Source organism: Corylus avellana, chromosome ca5 (genome assembly GCF_901000735.1).
Source record: "Corylus avellana chromosome ca5, CavTom2PMs-1.0".
Taxonomy (NCBI): Eukaryota; Viridiplantae; Streptophyta; class Magnoliopsida; order Fagales; family Betulaceae; genus Corylus; species Corylus avellana.
The window spans coordinates 1,963,259-1,979,808 of record NC_081545.1 but is presented as its reverse complement, the minus strand read 5'-3'; the positions used below and the strand labels follow the sequence as shown (position 1 = coordinate 1,979,808).

At 34.3% G+C, this 16,550-nt stretch overlaps 1 protein-coding gene across 1 annotated transcript; it reads right to left on the bottom strand.

Annotated features, from left to right (window-relative positions):
• Positions 1 to 10,662: 10,662 nt before the first annotated feature.
• On the bottom strand, positions 10,663 to 12,917 carry LOC132182635 (exopolygalacturonase-like). Its single transcript, XM_059595935.1, has 4 exons — positions 12,757 to 12,917; positions 12,302 to 12,610; positions 11,548 to 12,063; positions 10,663 to 11,082 (listed from the first exon to the last, which is right to left on the bottom strand). The coding sequence occupies exons 1-4, from the start codon at positions 12,877 to 12,879 to the stop codon at positions 10,828 to 10,830; spliced, it is 1,203 nt and encodes a 400-aa protein (XP_059451918.1). The 5' UTR covers positions 12,880 to 12,917; the 3' UTR covers positions 10,663 to 10,827.
• Between the last annotated feature and the right edge of the window lie 3,633 nt (positions 12,918 to 16,550).

Here is a 16,550-nt window from a genome sequence, read left to right as displayed (position 1 = left end):
GGGACTTCTTTGGGGTGGCTGCCTTTATTTTTATTTTTATTTATTTTATTTAATTTTAAGGTTCATATATTTATATATATTTTTATTAAGAGTAGTACTGACATGTTGACATAAAACTTAACGGAATTCGTCAACTATTTTAATGGATTTTGACTGGATTTTTTTTTTAACATACTTCCAGAACCTCTAAATTTATTTTGATATGATAAAGAGTAATTTGTAATTTAGGTCAATCATATGACTGATTTTACATTTATCCTTATAATTTGACCATGGTGACAAGCTTGTATTTAGTTGAGCTATGTTTTTTTAAAAAAACATGGATCACTGCAAGACCGTGGTTTATGCTAGAATAAGATATAATTCAAGAAAAAGATGAAGGATTGGGCTTGGGGCAAAACCCAATCGCATGCCTAAGGCATTGGATGCATGGACTTGGGAGCCAATCCTAGCCCAAATGACTTCCAAGTGGGAGGAGGACAAGGATTCAATCCTAGTTCTCCCTTCCGCCGTGCACCTCTTCTAAGTAATCCCTCTATAAATAAATGAGCCTTTGAGAGTTCTAAACACAGCTTCAAGTGTTTTTCATTGATGTCTTAGTGAGACTGGGTCAGGCTATGACTCAATCACACTTGAAAGAGCGCTTACAGTTCCTACTGTCTAGGCCTCTCCTGTGCAGCTTCCAGCGGATAGGTGCTACTATGGTCATACCCAAGTAGAATAGCCACAATTGGTCTCCTCGACCTACCTTTTTGATTAGGGAAAAAAAAAAAAAAAAAGTGTCTTTGAAGGTTCTCAAGCTTAACTCACTTTAAGAGCCCACACTCTTATCTTCATGCATTGGGAGAAGACAGAAGCGTGGCATAGAGGGGTAGGAGAAGAAAATCAAAAGAAGCAAAGCTCACGAACTAAAAGAGTATTTCACTTTTAAATTAAAATAGAGTGTATCATGTACAGATGAAATTAAGATCGAAAATAAGGAGCAAAATTATTGTTTCAATTGGTTAAAGTATACAACTTCAATTCGATTCTTATTTGAATCAATATTTCACCAGAAAAAAAAATGCGGAGAATGTATTTTCTATTAGCTGAAAACGTAACAAAAGAATTCTCTTCAATACCATCTTCTTTTGGTGGCATGTAGTCAGGATCTTGGAGATTGTCTTCGCCATCTGCTACCTCAGTGTCAATCCATTGAGACCAATTTGGAGAGAATATTTTCCCCTCATATATGGCCGGCCACTATGGGAGTGGCAAGGAGTGTAAATAAACACTCTTGGCCGACTTCCCCTAAGACTTCCCACATGGCTTATATTCCGTTCTCTCCTAGGATCCCAATATTATAAAAAAAAAGGTGCTATAGTGAAGCAAAAAAAATCAATCCACTCTACTCAGTAATACACGGCTAGGGAGAGAAATTCTTTCTCTAAGTTTTGCTTATAGAAAAACCTTGTAAGCCCACAATTGTAGTCATGTTCAGTCATCAAAGAGAAGATTTAATGGAGAAACTATCTCCTCAATTGTTCGAAGATCTTGATGAATTTCAAGCTAGATTACCAACATGTTCTTCATGAACACTATGAAGATCATAAACATGTTTTTCAAGTTCATCAAAAACACGAAAAATGTGAAGAAGATGGTATGAGTATTGCAATCAAGCGCATTCGTGCATGCGTTGTTTTGCTCTTGTGGCCCAGCGCTCGTGCGCTGGTGTTGATGATGGTCGTGGGTGTGCTCGAGCGCAACCCACCTGGGATCGAGCGCACATGCGCTCGAGTGCTGAATGGTGCGCTAGATCCTACTTCCGTAGATGGCTTTTTTTTAGCTTCCTTCCAAACTTTGCATTCTTCTCTTTAAAGATGCAGTTTTTCTTTAATGACCTACAAAACACTAAAAATACAAAACTAAAACTAAACATTAGATAACGATACAGCTAAATGATTAACTAATGTAAATTAAAGGGTTCAAATATGCAATATTTAACACACATCAAGTATTAATTCATACTACGAGTAGGCAAGTTTGCTAGAGCTTCAACTACTTAGCCCCACACCATTGTAAGAACGTATGTACAACTCCTACACCCCAATGCCTAGGAGAGGCCGAGTTATATGTAAGTAATCTAACTTATATGTTTTGAAAAACGCTTAACAGGTAAATATCACACAATATGCGGAAGTAACAGGTATTTATCAATACTCAAACAATCGCCAAAATAAGTAAAATCAAACACAACAACTTTTTGTGACGAAAAGGAAACCTTTTACAAAACGATCTAAAAGTAAAACCTATCCAAGGTAGGAAAACCCAGGAAATCACTATTAAAAGATGTTTAAAGATTACAGACACGGGGAACACTTACAACCCTTTGCAAGTCCTTGGCTCTGCAAGATCGACAAGCTTCTCACTCGTCTCCTCGCTCACAATCTTCTTCAACGTGATTCTCCTTTACCGGATCCTTCCGATAGACTTCTCAATTGAAGCACACAATCAAACTAACAAGATCCTCTAAGAGGAACAACTAGGCTCACAACAATTCTTCTTTCTAAGCACAGCTTCTCACGAACTCTCTAGGGTGAAAATTCGTACCTTTCCAGTTCTATAAAGATGTATACATATCATATACAAAACCCTAGGCCTGAGCCCACATAAAATACACATTTTAGGCATAAAATGTACGGGAGGTCTGGACTGGGTAAGTGCCTGTCTAGAGAGCAACTTGCAAACACGCTTTCGGCGAGTTTCTGGAAACCTTGTTCGGATGGCCAAGTCCTTCGTCTGGACAGCCACTGCATTGGAGCTCTTGAAATTTCTTTTGAATGTTCGTTTGATCACCGAATTAGCCAACAAGAACTAACAAACTCCCCCTTTAGCAATTTAGTGACAAAATCAATATGCCGAGACATCCCATCATCTCTCCATATTTACTCCCCCTTTTTGTCACAGAAAGACAAAAGGTCTCCATGATTCCTGAAACACTCACAAAATACATAAAGGCATATGTGGAACAGGAATAACACAAATAAAACTCAACTCATGATCATAAATAAACTAAAATGCATGAAGTATGCGGTAAGATCATGAAGACACAAAAGCAAAAACTCACCCTCAATGTATGACTCATTTATCAACAAGAAACTAGAAAAGAAAAAACATGTTTCTCCCCCTCAAAAGTCAAATGAACACACATGATACACACATCAAAGACTCTTGTATTTCAGAAATGAATATCCTAAACATGCTCCAAATATAAAAAATATACATGAGACTGTAAATGGAAATAAACTCATATTGCTTAACCCAAACAAAGAAAAATGTTTCATTCAACCCATGCTTGTGTGTTGTGTGTGTAAGCCATGCAATGAGAAAAATTACCAACTTACAAAATGAGGAGAAAGTTTCACTAACACGAAGTTTTGACAAGCATATCCAATCAAAAGTCAAACCTTATTATACTAGGGGTTAGTCACTCTCATCTAATACATTCCTCTTTGTAATAAATAACACAAGTTTGACACAGTGAAATAAATTCCTTTTGGAATATGATCTTTTGATTTTTCTTGTTTCACTATTTTGTTTCTTTATCTCTTTGACAAAATGTCCTTAAACTTATAGTGCTTATCACAAAAGGAAGAATGTAGGAATTTTAAGCTCTAGGTTCAACTAGCCATAGTCAATTTGAAAAATACGACAAGTCAAAAACCTCATATGGTTACCTAACAGACCTCACAAATAAACTAATGCAAAAACCTCAAATTAAGCTTAAATGTGCACAAGAGAGTAAACATAGACAAAATGTACCACATAAGCTCAGGCTTTAGGAAACTACAAGAACAAGTCTATTGAACAAATTTTCATCTCATGCATATTAAGAACACTCCAAGATGCAAGGAATTAAATTCATGAAAGCAACATGAGAAATTAATGGACTATCTAGGAGCATAAGACAAAAGAAAGAAAAGAAAACAACCAAAGTAAAATATTTTTTGTATTTTTGAAATTTTTCACAAAAGAAATGAAAAAAAAAAAAAAAAAATTCAATGCAAAATGAAAAACAGCATGCTTTAGGGTATGCAAAATCTTAGGTCTAGATTTATGACTTTGCTCAAAGTTATCTAAATAGCACTTCTGTCATCATCATGACCAAACCCTCACTTTTTTTTTTTTTTTTTTTTTTTTTTTTTTCTAGAATTGGAATATTCATTTTTATGCACATGAGGTTTCAAATTAAAGTAGTTATGTCGAATGTGACCGACTTTTTCACAGTGATGATATGTAGGGACAAACCTTTGAAAAGGTAATTTCCTAGGAGAATGCAGGACTCTGGGCTTAGGGTAAGATGCATGAGGTTCAATGTAGATTTTCTTGCCTTTCTTACCTTGAGAAGTCAGAACAACTGCTTGCTTTTTTTCATTTGAAGATTCTTTTACTTTCACCAGTTTTTTTTTTTTAAAAAAAACAGTCTTTGAAGTAGAAGCATGGTTAGAAGACAAAAAAAAAAAAAAACAGTTTTATCAAATCCTAAGCCAGATCTATCACTTGAACTCTTCTGAATATGCAACATTTTATCAAGCTTTTCACTAAAGAATTTACTCAAGTAATTTCTAGATGCAATCAGATCATTTTGAAGGGATTTATTTTTAGCAATTAACACATGATTTTCATATTTGAGAGTATTGCAAACATTATGTGAATCACTCAAAGATTTCAACAAACTATCCATTTCAAGCTCAAAATTCTTAACATCCTTAACAATTTTCAAGTTAGCATTTCTAAGCATAAATTTTTTTTCCATCAAATTGTTAAATGAGTCTTGAAGATCACTAACCCCCTTTTGATTCATTATCAGATGCAGACTAAACATCTAATTGTTTAGAATCATCATAATCATAAGATGCAACAAGTGCTATATAATTAGGAGTTTCTTCCTTATCAGTGTCACTCAAGGTAATATAGAAGGCTTTTTGATCTTTTGGCTTATTACTCTTGAGGTTAGCACAATCCTTGCGAACATGAGCATAGCCAGAATACTCATAACATTTTGGACTGCGTGGGTCTCTTTCATTTCTATCCTGAGTACTCTTCTTTTTGTTTTCCAAATCTCTTGAAAATTCTATGTTCATTCTTATAAAACTTTCTAGCTATCAAGACAAGTTCCTCATCATCTGGTGATTCCTCATCAGATAACTCATCAGAGTTTTTCCTAAGAGTTCTAAGGGCAATATCCTTATCTTTCCTAGGTTGAGGCAATGAAAACTCATAAGCATGATGAGCACCAACTAACTCTTCTATCCTCATGGTATTAAGATCTGTGCATGACTCAATAGCAGTTACCTTCATTCTGAATCTTTTAGGGAGTGATCTCATAACCTTTTCAATCAGCTTAGTGTCAGAAACTTTCTTTCCTAGATTTATCATGGAATTTCTAATTTCACTAAGTTTACCAAAGAAATCATTAAATGTATCATCTTCTAACATTTTAATTTCCTCAAATTGAGAAACTAACATTTGAAGTTTTGAAGCTTTAACAAGATTTGTTCTTTCATATGTAGTTTCTAGGATCTCCCATGCATCTTTGGCATTATCACAATTTGAAATTCTAGAGATCTTAGTTTGTGGAATTGCCAAGGATAGAGATTCATAGCTTTGTCATTTGCGATACAAGTTTGTTTTTCGACATTAGACCATTCAGCTGTTAGCTTATCTAAAGCTTTAAATCCAGATTCAATGGCAGACCAAATGTCTATAGATTTTAAGAAAAATATCATATGGAACTTTCAATAGCCATAATTTGATCTATCAAAATTAAGCACAGTGTTAAGGGTTTGAGACATCTTAGACATGAAACAAAGATCACACTCAAGAAATTAATCCTTCACGGAGTGAACCCGCTCTGATACTAATTGAAAAACGTTTAACAGGTAAATATCACATAATATGCGGAAATAACAGATATTTATCTATACTCAAACAATCACCAAAACAAGTAAAATCAAATACAAGGATTTTTTGTAATGAAGAGGAAACCTTTTAAAAAACGATCTAAAAGTAAAACCTCTCCAAGGCAGCGAAACCCAGGAAATCACTATCAAAAGATGTTCAAATATTATAGACACGGGGAACACTTACAACCCTTTGCAAGTCTTTGGCTCTGTAAGATCGACAAGCCTCCAACTCATCTCTTCGCTCACAATCTTCTTCAACGTGATTCTCCTTTACCGGATCCTTCTGATAGACTTCTCAATTGAAGCACACAATCAAACTAACAAGATCCTCTAAGAGGAACTACTAGGCTCACAACAATTCCTCTTTGCAAGCACAGCTTCTCACGAACTCTCTAGGGTGAAAATTCGTACCTCTGCAGTTCTATAAGGATGTATTTATATCATATACAAAACCCTAGACCTGGGCCCACATAAAATACATGTTTTGGGCATAAAACGTACGGGAGGTCCGGACGGGGTAAGTGCCTGTCCAGACGACAACTTGCAAAGATGCTTTCGGCAAGTTTCGGGAAACCCCATCCTGACGGCCTAGTCCCCCATCTGGACGGCCACTGCTTCAGAGATGGAGAATGACTCTCGGGTTTCCACGTCCGGATGGCCTAGTCCCCCGTTCGGACGGCCACTGCATTGGAGCTCTCGGATTTCTTTGGAAACGTTCATTTGATCACCGAATTGGCCAACAAGAACTAACATGATTGTTCTTGAATCTAAACATATTTGTCTTGAAGGCTAAAGGTCTTGCAGATTGTGTTTTATTTCGCTGCGTAACAAGTAAAAATTTTGAAATTTACGCAAATGATCTCAACGACTTCCCAGTTGTCTTCTAGCTAGACAATCTTCTTGGGGTGCGTCTCCTTAACCGGAATCTCCGATAGGATTTTTACGTTGTTGACGAGTTGTGATGAAGGCACAACCTTTTACTCCAAGAGAGACTAACCCTAATGCTCGATATCTTAAACGCTCTCTTAGCACATGTGATTCTAATGTAGAAATCCTTACAATTTTGTGCATAGCACTTCCTTATATATAGACTACAAGAAAACCTAGTACTTGTTGAAATAGGAAGAAAACCTTGTACAAGTTGGATAAGATTTGTCCAGATTTTCGACTTTATATTGTAGGACGATTTTGTCATAGTAAATGTCCGAATTAGGAAAATCTTATCTCACAAAAAGATTTGTCTCATTTTGTTACTTAAGCCGAAAGTTAGGGTTAAAGTACAGAAACATGTGCATAATATGAAATTGAATCAAATCCGATTTTAACTCAAATTAAAGAAATTTCGATTTGCTCATAACCTTGATTGATTAAACTTAACCACATCATATAAGTACTCTATTCTGATTGATTAAGCTAACTACATGTTATAGGTTTTCTCTGGATATCTAGTATGTAGGTACATAAGACGAGCTTGCAGATGAGTGTCTCGGTGGTCCTCAAACAACACCTCGTTTGTATGCTCTTCAGACGCCCTTATAGATGAGCTTCTTGGGAAGTCCTTCACAACTATGCCTTGATCAAATTGTCCCCAAAACAACTTGCATCCAGAATTATTTCGTCACTGAATTAGTTAATTTAGAAACCTAACAACGAAGAACATGAAAAACAAGAGATCACTTCAGATCTTTGTTTGGGATAGATGAAGATTTTCATCTAGAGTTATAGAGTCCTATGCCCCTATATCTAGGAGAGGCCAAATTATCATGTGAGTAACAAATAATTTTGGCTTTGATACCTTAATCTAGCCATGCATATTTCTCTTGAAGTCAAAGACTTATGGACTTGCGCCTGTGATTTCCACCGTCTAGACCCTTATTGTGCGAATAGATGCTATTATGGTCTTGCTCAGGTAAGATAGCCACAATTGTTTTCTCTAGCCTACAAATTTATGCTTAGGAAAAAGCATAATAAATAAAAGGCTCATGGACTTGTTTATTAATTCTCCCGCTGTGCAAAGAACTCTTTTTGAATTTTTGCCGAGCAATTCCAACAAAATAAAAGGCTTAGGGTCTGTTTGAGATTGTGTTTGAGGGGCTTAAAATTGCTTTTAACACTCAAAAAGTCCATTTGAAAAAAAAAAAAAAAATTTGTTTGATAAAAAAAATTAAAAGCGCTTTTAAGGGTTCAAAAAGCCTAAAAATTGCCAAAAAAACACTTTTGACAAAAACTTAAAAATGAAGCTTTTACCAAAAAAACTCTTTTTGACTTAAAAACTCTATTTCTCAAATACAATCCAAAATAGGCTCTTAACGTGGTTTGATGAGCTTCAAAACATAAAATCAAATGATAAGTGGGCATTAAAATTTTGAGGAATTAAAGAAAATTTAATTTGTGTTGGCCACAAGGAGTGAGAAAATAAGCCATGGCAGGTGGGTATTAAATGGCGTGGGAGGTTAGGTTTTTACATTAGTATTTTACATTATTTAAGGTTACAACAGCAAAAATGGCATGAATTAATATACCGAATAACGATCCTTTTATAGTTGAATATCTGAACCCATGAGGATCTAAAAAAAATTAAGCTAGAATAACGATAGGTTAACCATTTAGATATAGTAATGTTTAGTTTATTGTGTTGTGCATGGAGGTGTTAATGTGATTTAGGGGAGTGTTAAGCTTCCTATAAGGACTCTAGCTAGTCGTGAAACATTAGTTAAGGTTAGGACCTTTGTGAAGATTGCACTTTTTGTTTGCCCAGCCAATGATCGATCGCTAGGGCTGCCAAACGTTCGACGAGCAGACAAAATGACCATTATACCCCTAGTTTAGACATTAGTGTATTTTTCGTCTATAACTAGGACTAACTTAAACTCTATTCTTAAATACCGAGTTTGTGAAGCCTCAAGAGGACTTTGTGGAGGAAGCCCTACAACCCAAGTAAATTGACACCGATACTTGATATTATTTTCTTTCCGCATAACATGATTATTTCATGTATCAAACAACATGTTTATTGTCTCTAAGCGGTAGTTCAATCGGTTAGAGACCACGCCTCATGAACTAAAAGTCACTAGATCGAATCTTCCTCACCCCTTCCCTTCCCATGTGTGGGCATGTAAAAAAAAAAACAAACAAACATATTTACAAGTCACATGAAATACAGTTTAGAGTAATGTGAATTTTATTTTGTGAAAATGATTGATGAGTTAGCATAATATTAGACCAAAGGTCTTGAATTCAAATATTAATTAATTGTTTAAATTTATCATTTTCTATCGACTTAACTTTTGGGATACGAGGTGATTTGACATTATTTTTTGGTATCAAAAAGTTCGAAAATATTAACAAACAACTCAAGATGTAAATATTGCTCAACACACCGAAAATTCTTTTTATATTCAACATATGCCCAACCATAACACTTTTCTAAATAGAAACAAAAAAGCACCCTTGATCTGGACAGACCCGATTTAGTAAAAGTACTAAAATAGGAGTATTGATGACGCTTACATCGATCTGCATGTGTCTTTCAATATGATCAAACTTCCAAGTGAAACTAACCTCAAATTTAAGGATAAATATTAAGATTGATACTCAAGCATTTTATTTCATAACAAAAACAAATTGCTGGTTCTGCAGTATACAAACTAGCTAGCAACTTAAACTTTCTGCTTAAGAGTTTAGGATAGACTTTCTTATTAACTAGAGGTATTTTCTTAAATTTTGAGGTTGTAGAGCTTCAGAAGGACTTCATATATGGGGGAATCCTACGATCCAAGTTAGTAAATTGACACTCATACTTAATATTATTTTCTTTTGTCATAACATGATTATTTCATGTATCAAACAACATACTTAGTGTTCTCAAGGAATAACTCAATCGACTGGAGACCATACTTCAAGAAGTGGAAGTCACTAGATTCAACCCTCCTCCCCCCTTTCCCTTCCTTTATGTGGACATATATAAAAAAAAAATGTTTACAAGTCACAAGAAATACATTTTAGATTAATGTGAACTCTATTTTGTGAAAATAAGTAATGAGTTAGCACAGTATTAGTGTTAGTCCAAAAGTCCTAAGTTCGAATATTAATTAATTGATTAAATTTATGATTTCATATTGACTCAACTTTCTGGATATGAGAAAATTTGACATTCTTTTTTGTTCTTAAAATTAAGGGGTAACATACTAAAGACCCTTAAACTTCTACTCGATCTGATAAACCACCTCAAACTTCAAAATCTTTCAATTTGGCCCCCTGAACTTTCAATTGCAATCAATTTGGACCTCTTCGTCAAATTTTAAACGTTAAAAGTATGACAATGACGTTTATACCCCTAACTTTTTTATAAAATTTCAAATTTACCATTAATTTCAAATTTTTTTAAAAAAAAATGATAAAAAAAAAAACACAAGGTGACCCACGGTTGGGCCACCTTGTGACCTTTTTTTTTTTTTTTTTTCTTTCAATTTTTTCTTTTTTAATAAGAAGAAAATTGAAGGGTAATTTTGCCTTTTTAAGGGTTTTAACAACAAAAATTGACAAAGTGGTTCAAATTGATTACAATTGAAAGTTCACCAGTCTAAATTGAGAGGTTTTGAAATTTGAGTGGTTTCTCAAATCGATTGGTAATTCAGAGGTCTTTAATGAAGTTACCCTTAAAATTAAAGTTCAAAGATATTAACAAATAACTCAAAACATAAAATATAGCTCCACAAACCGAAATTGTTATTATATTCTATGTCCAATCATAACACTTTTTTTAAATAAAAGCAAAAAAGCACTCTTGATCAGGACAAACAAATTAGGACTATTGATGACGTTTACATTTGCATGTGTCCTTTGAATTTGATCAAACTTCCAAACATATATAATTAGCAACTTAAACTTTCTTCTTAAGAGTTGTGATGGTGCAAGCAGGAGGATTGTGGTAGCCACCGATGAGGGGATTGTTGACATTAACACATCGAGAAGTAGCAGGGCCATCTTTTCCATTGTATTTGAGGTTTATGTCACGAAGCTCCAAATTACGACATGGTAGTGCCGCACTGCAAATGATCTCCACAGCTTCTTTAGTCGCAGAAGTTCCATTTATGCTCTTGAAGATAACTTTGCTGATCTTGATATTAGAAGGAAGCTAAAAGATAACCAAGGAAAAATCACCCAAAATATGGTATTAGTGACATTTCTTTACCTTGAAAATGAAACTATAATTAGGAACGATAATTTTCGACATACTCACGATTAAGAACTTAGCAGGATAAGGTTGAAGGGTCTAAGTCATTTAATTAAATTGGTTGATTTAGGGTTAACCTATATAATCTAATACCAATATATACTTCGACACGACTTGAACTCGACATGAGACACATATAAAGGCTAGCAATTTATGACATGACTCGTGAATTCAACATGAATCCAATAGAAAATTAGCAGGTTTAAGTTGAGGGTTTGACCCATTTAATTAAAATGGTCGAGTAAGGGTTGCCCTATATAGTCTTATACTCATGCATCGATAGAATTCGAACCCACACATGAGCACAAATTGCCACCCATAGCTTTAATAACATGAAACCTAATCAATGTGATATTAAATACGAACCTGTGATTTGCATTGATTCCATGGGCAGTACCCTTGGTCTATGAGGATAGGATTGTCGACGTTATTCATGACAATGTTCTCAAAACGCATATCAGTGGCAATACCAGGATAAGATTGAGGCCATGTTTTGATTCTCACACCAGTTTGTGTGTTTGTGAGAGTGCAGCCAATAACTCTTACCCCAGACACAGGCTGCTCATTCTTGTACTTACCAAGACTTCCTACGCTGATACCATGGCCAGGTCCACAGATGACTCCCTTGATAAGTATATCTCGAGAGCCGTCACCGAGGGAGATACAATCATCACCGGTTGAAATCTTTGAATTAATCACCTTAATATTGGTTGAACGTCCGATGTGAATTCCATCTGTGTTGGGGCTGTTATGAGGTGCTATGATGGTAACATGGTCAAATGTAAGATTTTGGGACCCAAAGACATTGATGTGGAATTGTTTGCTGTTTTTTGATGTTATGTCTCGAACTATTGAATTGGTGACGAAGTCGAACCTGAGGCTCTGTAGATTTTGGAAAGCATAAGCACCATAAAATTGTCATTCATTTTAGGTAATGCTTAAACAAATAGTGGCAATTGTACACTAATAATGTTTGCTTTCAAACTGGGTTGGACAAAATTCCTTGGACATAGTCTACTAATAGACCATGGGATCCTTAAAACATGCTGTAGATTTCCTGCAACCTAATTTAAAGAAAAACTTTATTTATCGAACATACATAAGGTAAAGTTAAACTTACAATGGGAAGGCGGACGCAATAGCTATTTTTCGAACAACCACTTCTACCCCAAGCAGTTTGTCCCTGGCCATCGAAATCTCCCTTGCCTGACACAGTTAAGTGGTTGATTTTTCCAAAACTGATCCAACAATCCCCCTTGAAGTATTTTGGGTCACCTGGGGATTGGATGCTGCCTAGAACATTAAACTCTATAGGACCCTTGCATGGGCCAAGAAAATTTACTGTGCCCACCCTGTATGTTGCTGTTGGAACTAAAACTTTACTCGAGCCTTGATATGCACATGCATCATTCCAAGCTCTTGTCACAGCCTAAACACAAAATGAATGATGAAAGTGATTTTTAGCAAGCAATTATGACAAAAATATTTGGAAAATGAAACATCATGAGGTAAATAATGTTTCCCCAACATACATTTTCGTGATCATGAAAGGAATATGGCATATTGCATGCATACCTTGGTGATATCACTATTAGGCTTTGCTCCATAATTTCTCACATCAAAAACACGAGCTGCATTGGCAGTGGATACTAACATTAATAGCAATGATATTGTCACAACATTCAATTCTAAACCCATATTTACACTTATGTTCGTCTGAATTTTCTCAGGTAAATATTGAGTTTAGAAGAATGGTGAATATCCTATTTTGTTTTGAGCCATTTATAATGCAATTCACCGAAGCTGAGCACCACTAACATTTCTAAGCAATTGCTACCCATCATTGTTCAATGTCTATAAGTGGTTGTAAGATTTTTGTTTTTACTTAATTAATTTTTTTTTCTTCCTATTATTAGTCTTCTTGCATTCTTTACGTCCTTTTTGTGGTAAGTAAAATAAAGGCATGGGAAACTTCACTTGCATCTCCCAAAATATAGCAGTTTTTCAATCATTACCTTGAAGTTAAAAATTTGTAATGTTCGGTTTCCTAAGTTTCAGCCATTTGACTTTCAAATATTTTTTTTGTTAAAAATACCAATGTTAGCCATTTAAAGCATTCCCAATGGAAGAGCCAAATGTTACTTTTATCTAGAATAGCTCTTCAAATGTTCAAAAAACCTCTCACATTGGATGAGCCAAAAATATATGTAAAATAGATATTTGATTAAAAGAGCTAAAAAAAAAGTTAAATGTAGCAGCACTTTTTAAGGGAGCCATTTTATTTTTTAGTGTTTCTCTCTCCTGCTTTATCTTTTTCCCAAATCTTTTCCCACCTTTTTTTTAAAAATATAGCTAATCGGATGTGTAGACACTTAAAAATGGCTTAGCTAAACTAGATAAAAGTGAATTTTGAAGAGTCATTTTACATAAAAATATGGCTCTTCCATTGGAAATGCTCTTACTAGAGTAGAATGACAATCATTTTGTTGATTTAATTGTAAATAATAGTAACCAATGACAAATCATGAGATGACAAAAAGAAGACCACTCCTTTTTGGAGGAGTTTTGATTTGCCCCCATTCACTTGAAGGGAATCATTGGATTTAATTTTAAAAAATTGTAACCAATAACAAATAATGAGATGACAAAAGGAAGACCACACTTTTTTGGAGGAGGAGTTATGCTTGGCCCCATCGACTTGAAGGGTCAATGCACCCACGTCAACAATTTCTTCCTTGGCTTCAAACTTATCAAGTTTATCAACAAGACGAATCTCCTTCAGATGCGTCCGCCTCATCTCCTAATAGAAATCACAATCCACTAGTGTCACTCAAGTTCAAGGACCTTTTGGCTTTTGAACTTGAGCATATGACCTAGTTTAGACAGGCCACCATGCTTCCCTACTAGTCCTATTTGCCACACAACATTCTTTGATGACTTTTTCTTCCTTTAGACACATTTGCACTATTTAGCCTTCTTTCCCTTAAGCAATTCTGTTGATTCCTAAGCTTTACCTTTCTATAATGAGTTCACCTCTTTTGGCATATCATTCTAAATAGACGATGAGTCTCCACTACCATATGTTAGAGCTTTTTATAGTGACTTCACCTCTTTCGGCATATTATTTTGAACAGACGATGTGTCTCCACTACCACATGTGAGAGCATAAAAAACCATGTCTCCAAATACATACCTCTCTAGTGCTTTTTGATCACTTTTTTTTTTTTTTTTTTTTTTTTTTTACCTTTTGCTAAAGAATAAGGCTATTCTTGGTACTATGAGTCTCTTGAAGATTCTTCATCATCATATATGTCTGTGAGTGGACGCTGATCAACAATCTCCACCTCCACGACCTGTTTCCTTTTGTGGCTTTCAGTCGATGCTTCATCCTCACATTTTCTTAACATATAGCCCTCATCAAACACCACATCTTTGCTAAAAATATTCTTCTTTGAGACTGGATCGGATAGCCTATAGCCTTTAACACTAGATTCCAGACAAAGACAAATACATTTTCTTGACTTTGAATCTAATTTCAACCACTCTCCACTTTGCACGCGAGCGTATATCGGACAAACAAATATTCTCAATGTAGAATAATCAACCAATTTACCTGATCATACTTCCTCTGGAACCTTGAAATTTGTAACGACCTAGATTTTAAAACTCTTATTTAAATAATATTAAATAGATTAAAAATATAATCGATAAATTAGAACAATGATACGTGGAATAATGATATTGAATAACTATTTAGTATTACAAGTATATTACATTGATTTTTGACATCTTTTGTATATCCATTCAATTCTAAAATTTAGCTTCACTAATATGTTTATGAGCATAATTAAACACAATCTAGTAAATAAATTATTTATATTGGTGTTTAGTGAAGTTAGAAATTAATTTGAAGCTTTGTAGTTTTTGGCCTAAAAAGCAGTGTCTTAATTTTCATACTGTCTAAATGGGATTAAAACTGCTAAAGAAAGATACCAAGGTTAGCCACCTTTGTTGAAAGCTTAAAGTCTTCTAGTAATGATGATTATAGTAAATATCATGATTATAATGATTTAATAAAGCAAGTGGCCAAGTGGGAATGCAAATAGTTAAAGCCTAAGTTGAATTAGAAACCTTGTATAGGCCAAAAATAGATTCAAACGAACTCGGATGAAGTCGAACCAAAAATATAAAATGTTTTTCTCGAAGTCCTCTATCTACTCTCAAAATTGCATGTCAATCAGAGTACGTTTGGACATTGAAAAAGGGATCGAAATACGCTGTCCTCATTTTGGACGAAAATACTATTTGGTATAGAGTATGAAATATGGACTAAGTTCATTCTTATGGTTAAATACATCTCAACCCTTAGATCAAAGGTTTAAAAATAAATCCTAACCATTCATTCTCTTATAAATAGAGCCTAAGCTATAGTCACTTTCACTTGCTTTTTATTTACAATCTTAGAACAAAGAAAATTGTTTGCTCCTCCTTTCATTTTGTTTTTTAGTTCTAGTCAAATACCATATAGCCTAGATCTTTCTTGTAGTGTTCAAGTGTTTTTCTAAAACTAGCTACCTAGAGAAGATTTGGTGGAGTTTTACTTCTAAGGATTATTGGGTAAGTGTTTCTTGTATAAATATCATGATTTATTGCTTTTATTACTTGTCCTCATTTAATTGTTTAAAGACCCAATAAAGTGTAAAATGCAAAATAAAGTAATGGATACAAGAGAATTAATAATAAAGAGTTAGTGGACAAAATCAATTAAGGACTTATAATATTATCTATATATTATTTACTTTACAGTATTTACATTCAGTCATTTCTTTTATGTCATTTAAATTTCTGTTCATATTTCTGACGGTAAGGACCATTTGATCTCATCCCCGAAATATGCATTTAACATTTACATTCAGTCATTTCTTTTATGTCATTTAAATTTCTGTTCATATTTCTGGCGGTAAGGACCATTTGATCTCATCCCCGAAATATGCATTTAACATTTACATTCAGTCATTTAACTAGTTATAAATGACTATCTTAAATTAATATAATAAAATGAGTAAATAAAGATGAAGTGACGGATAATAAATAAATATAAAAAGATGAGGGTCTTTAAACAATTTTATTATTGGAGGATGAACTAAGTATTGTTTGTATGTATGTATTATGTGCAGAAGTGGAGCAGAATACTACACTAAGGAGTGTAAGTATGGATATACTTACTGAGTACTAGCTTTGTTCTATTGTTATAGGAATTCTTATTTTGTCTTATTGATATAATTTTGCAAAACAACTGCTGCATAATGTGTCTAATAAAATGGGCTGATAAGATAGCCACCTTAAGAACAAGCTGGGTGGATTGCCGC

Excerpts from the sequence above, each read along its gene's own strand:
- LOC132182635 (XM_059595935.1), bottom strand. The coding sequence starts at position 12,879 with ATGGGTTTAGAATTGAATGTTGTGACAATATCATTGCTATTAATGTTA. Across the intron at positions 12,611-12,756 it reads CTAATAGTGATATCACCAAG|GCTGTGACAAGAGCTTGGAA; the intron begins GTATGCATGCAA and ends TTTTGTGTTTAG. Across the intron at positions 11,083-11,547 it reads GGAATCAATGCAAATCACAG|CTTCCTTCTAATATCAAGAT; the intron begins GTTCGTATTTAA and ends GTTATCTTTTAG.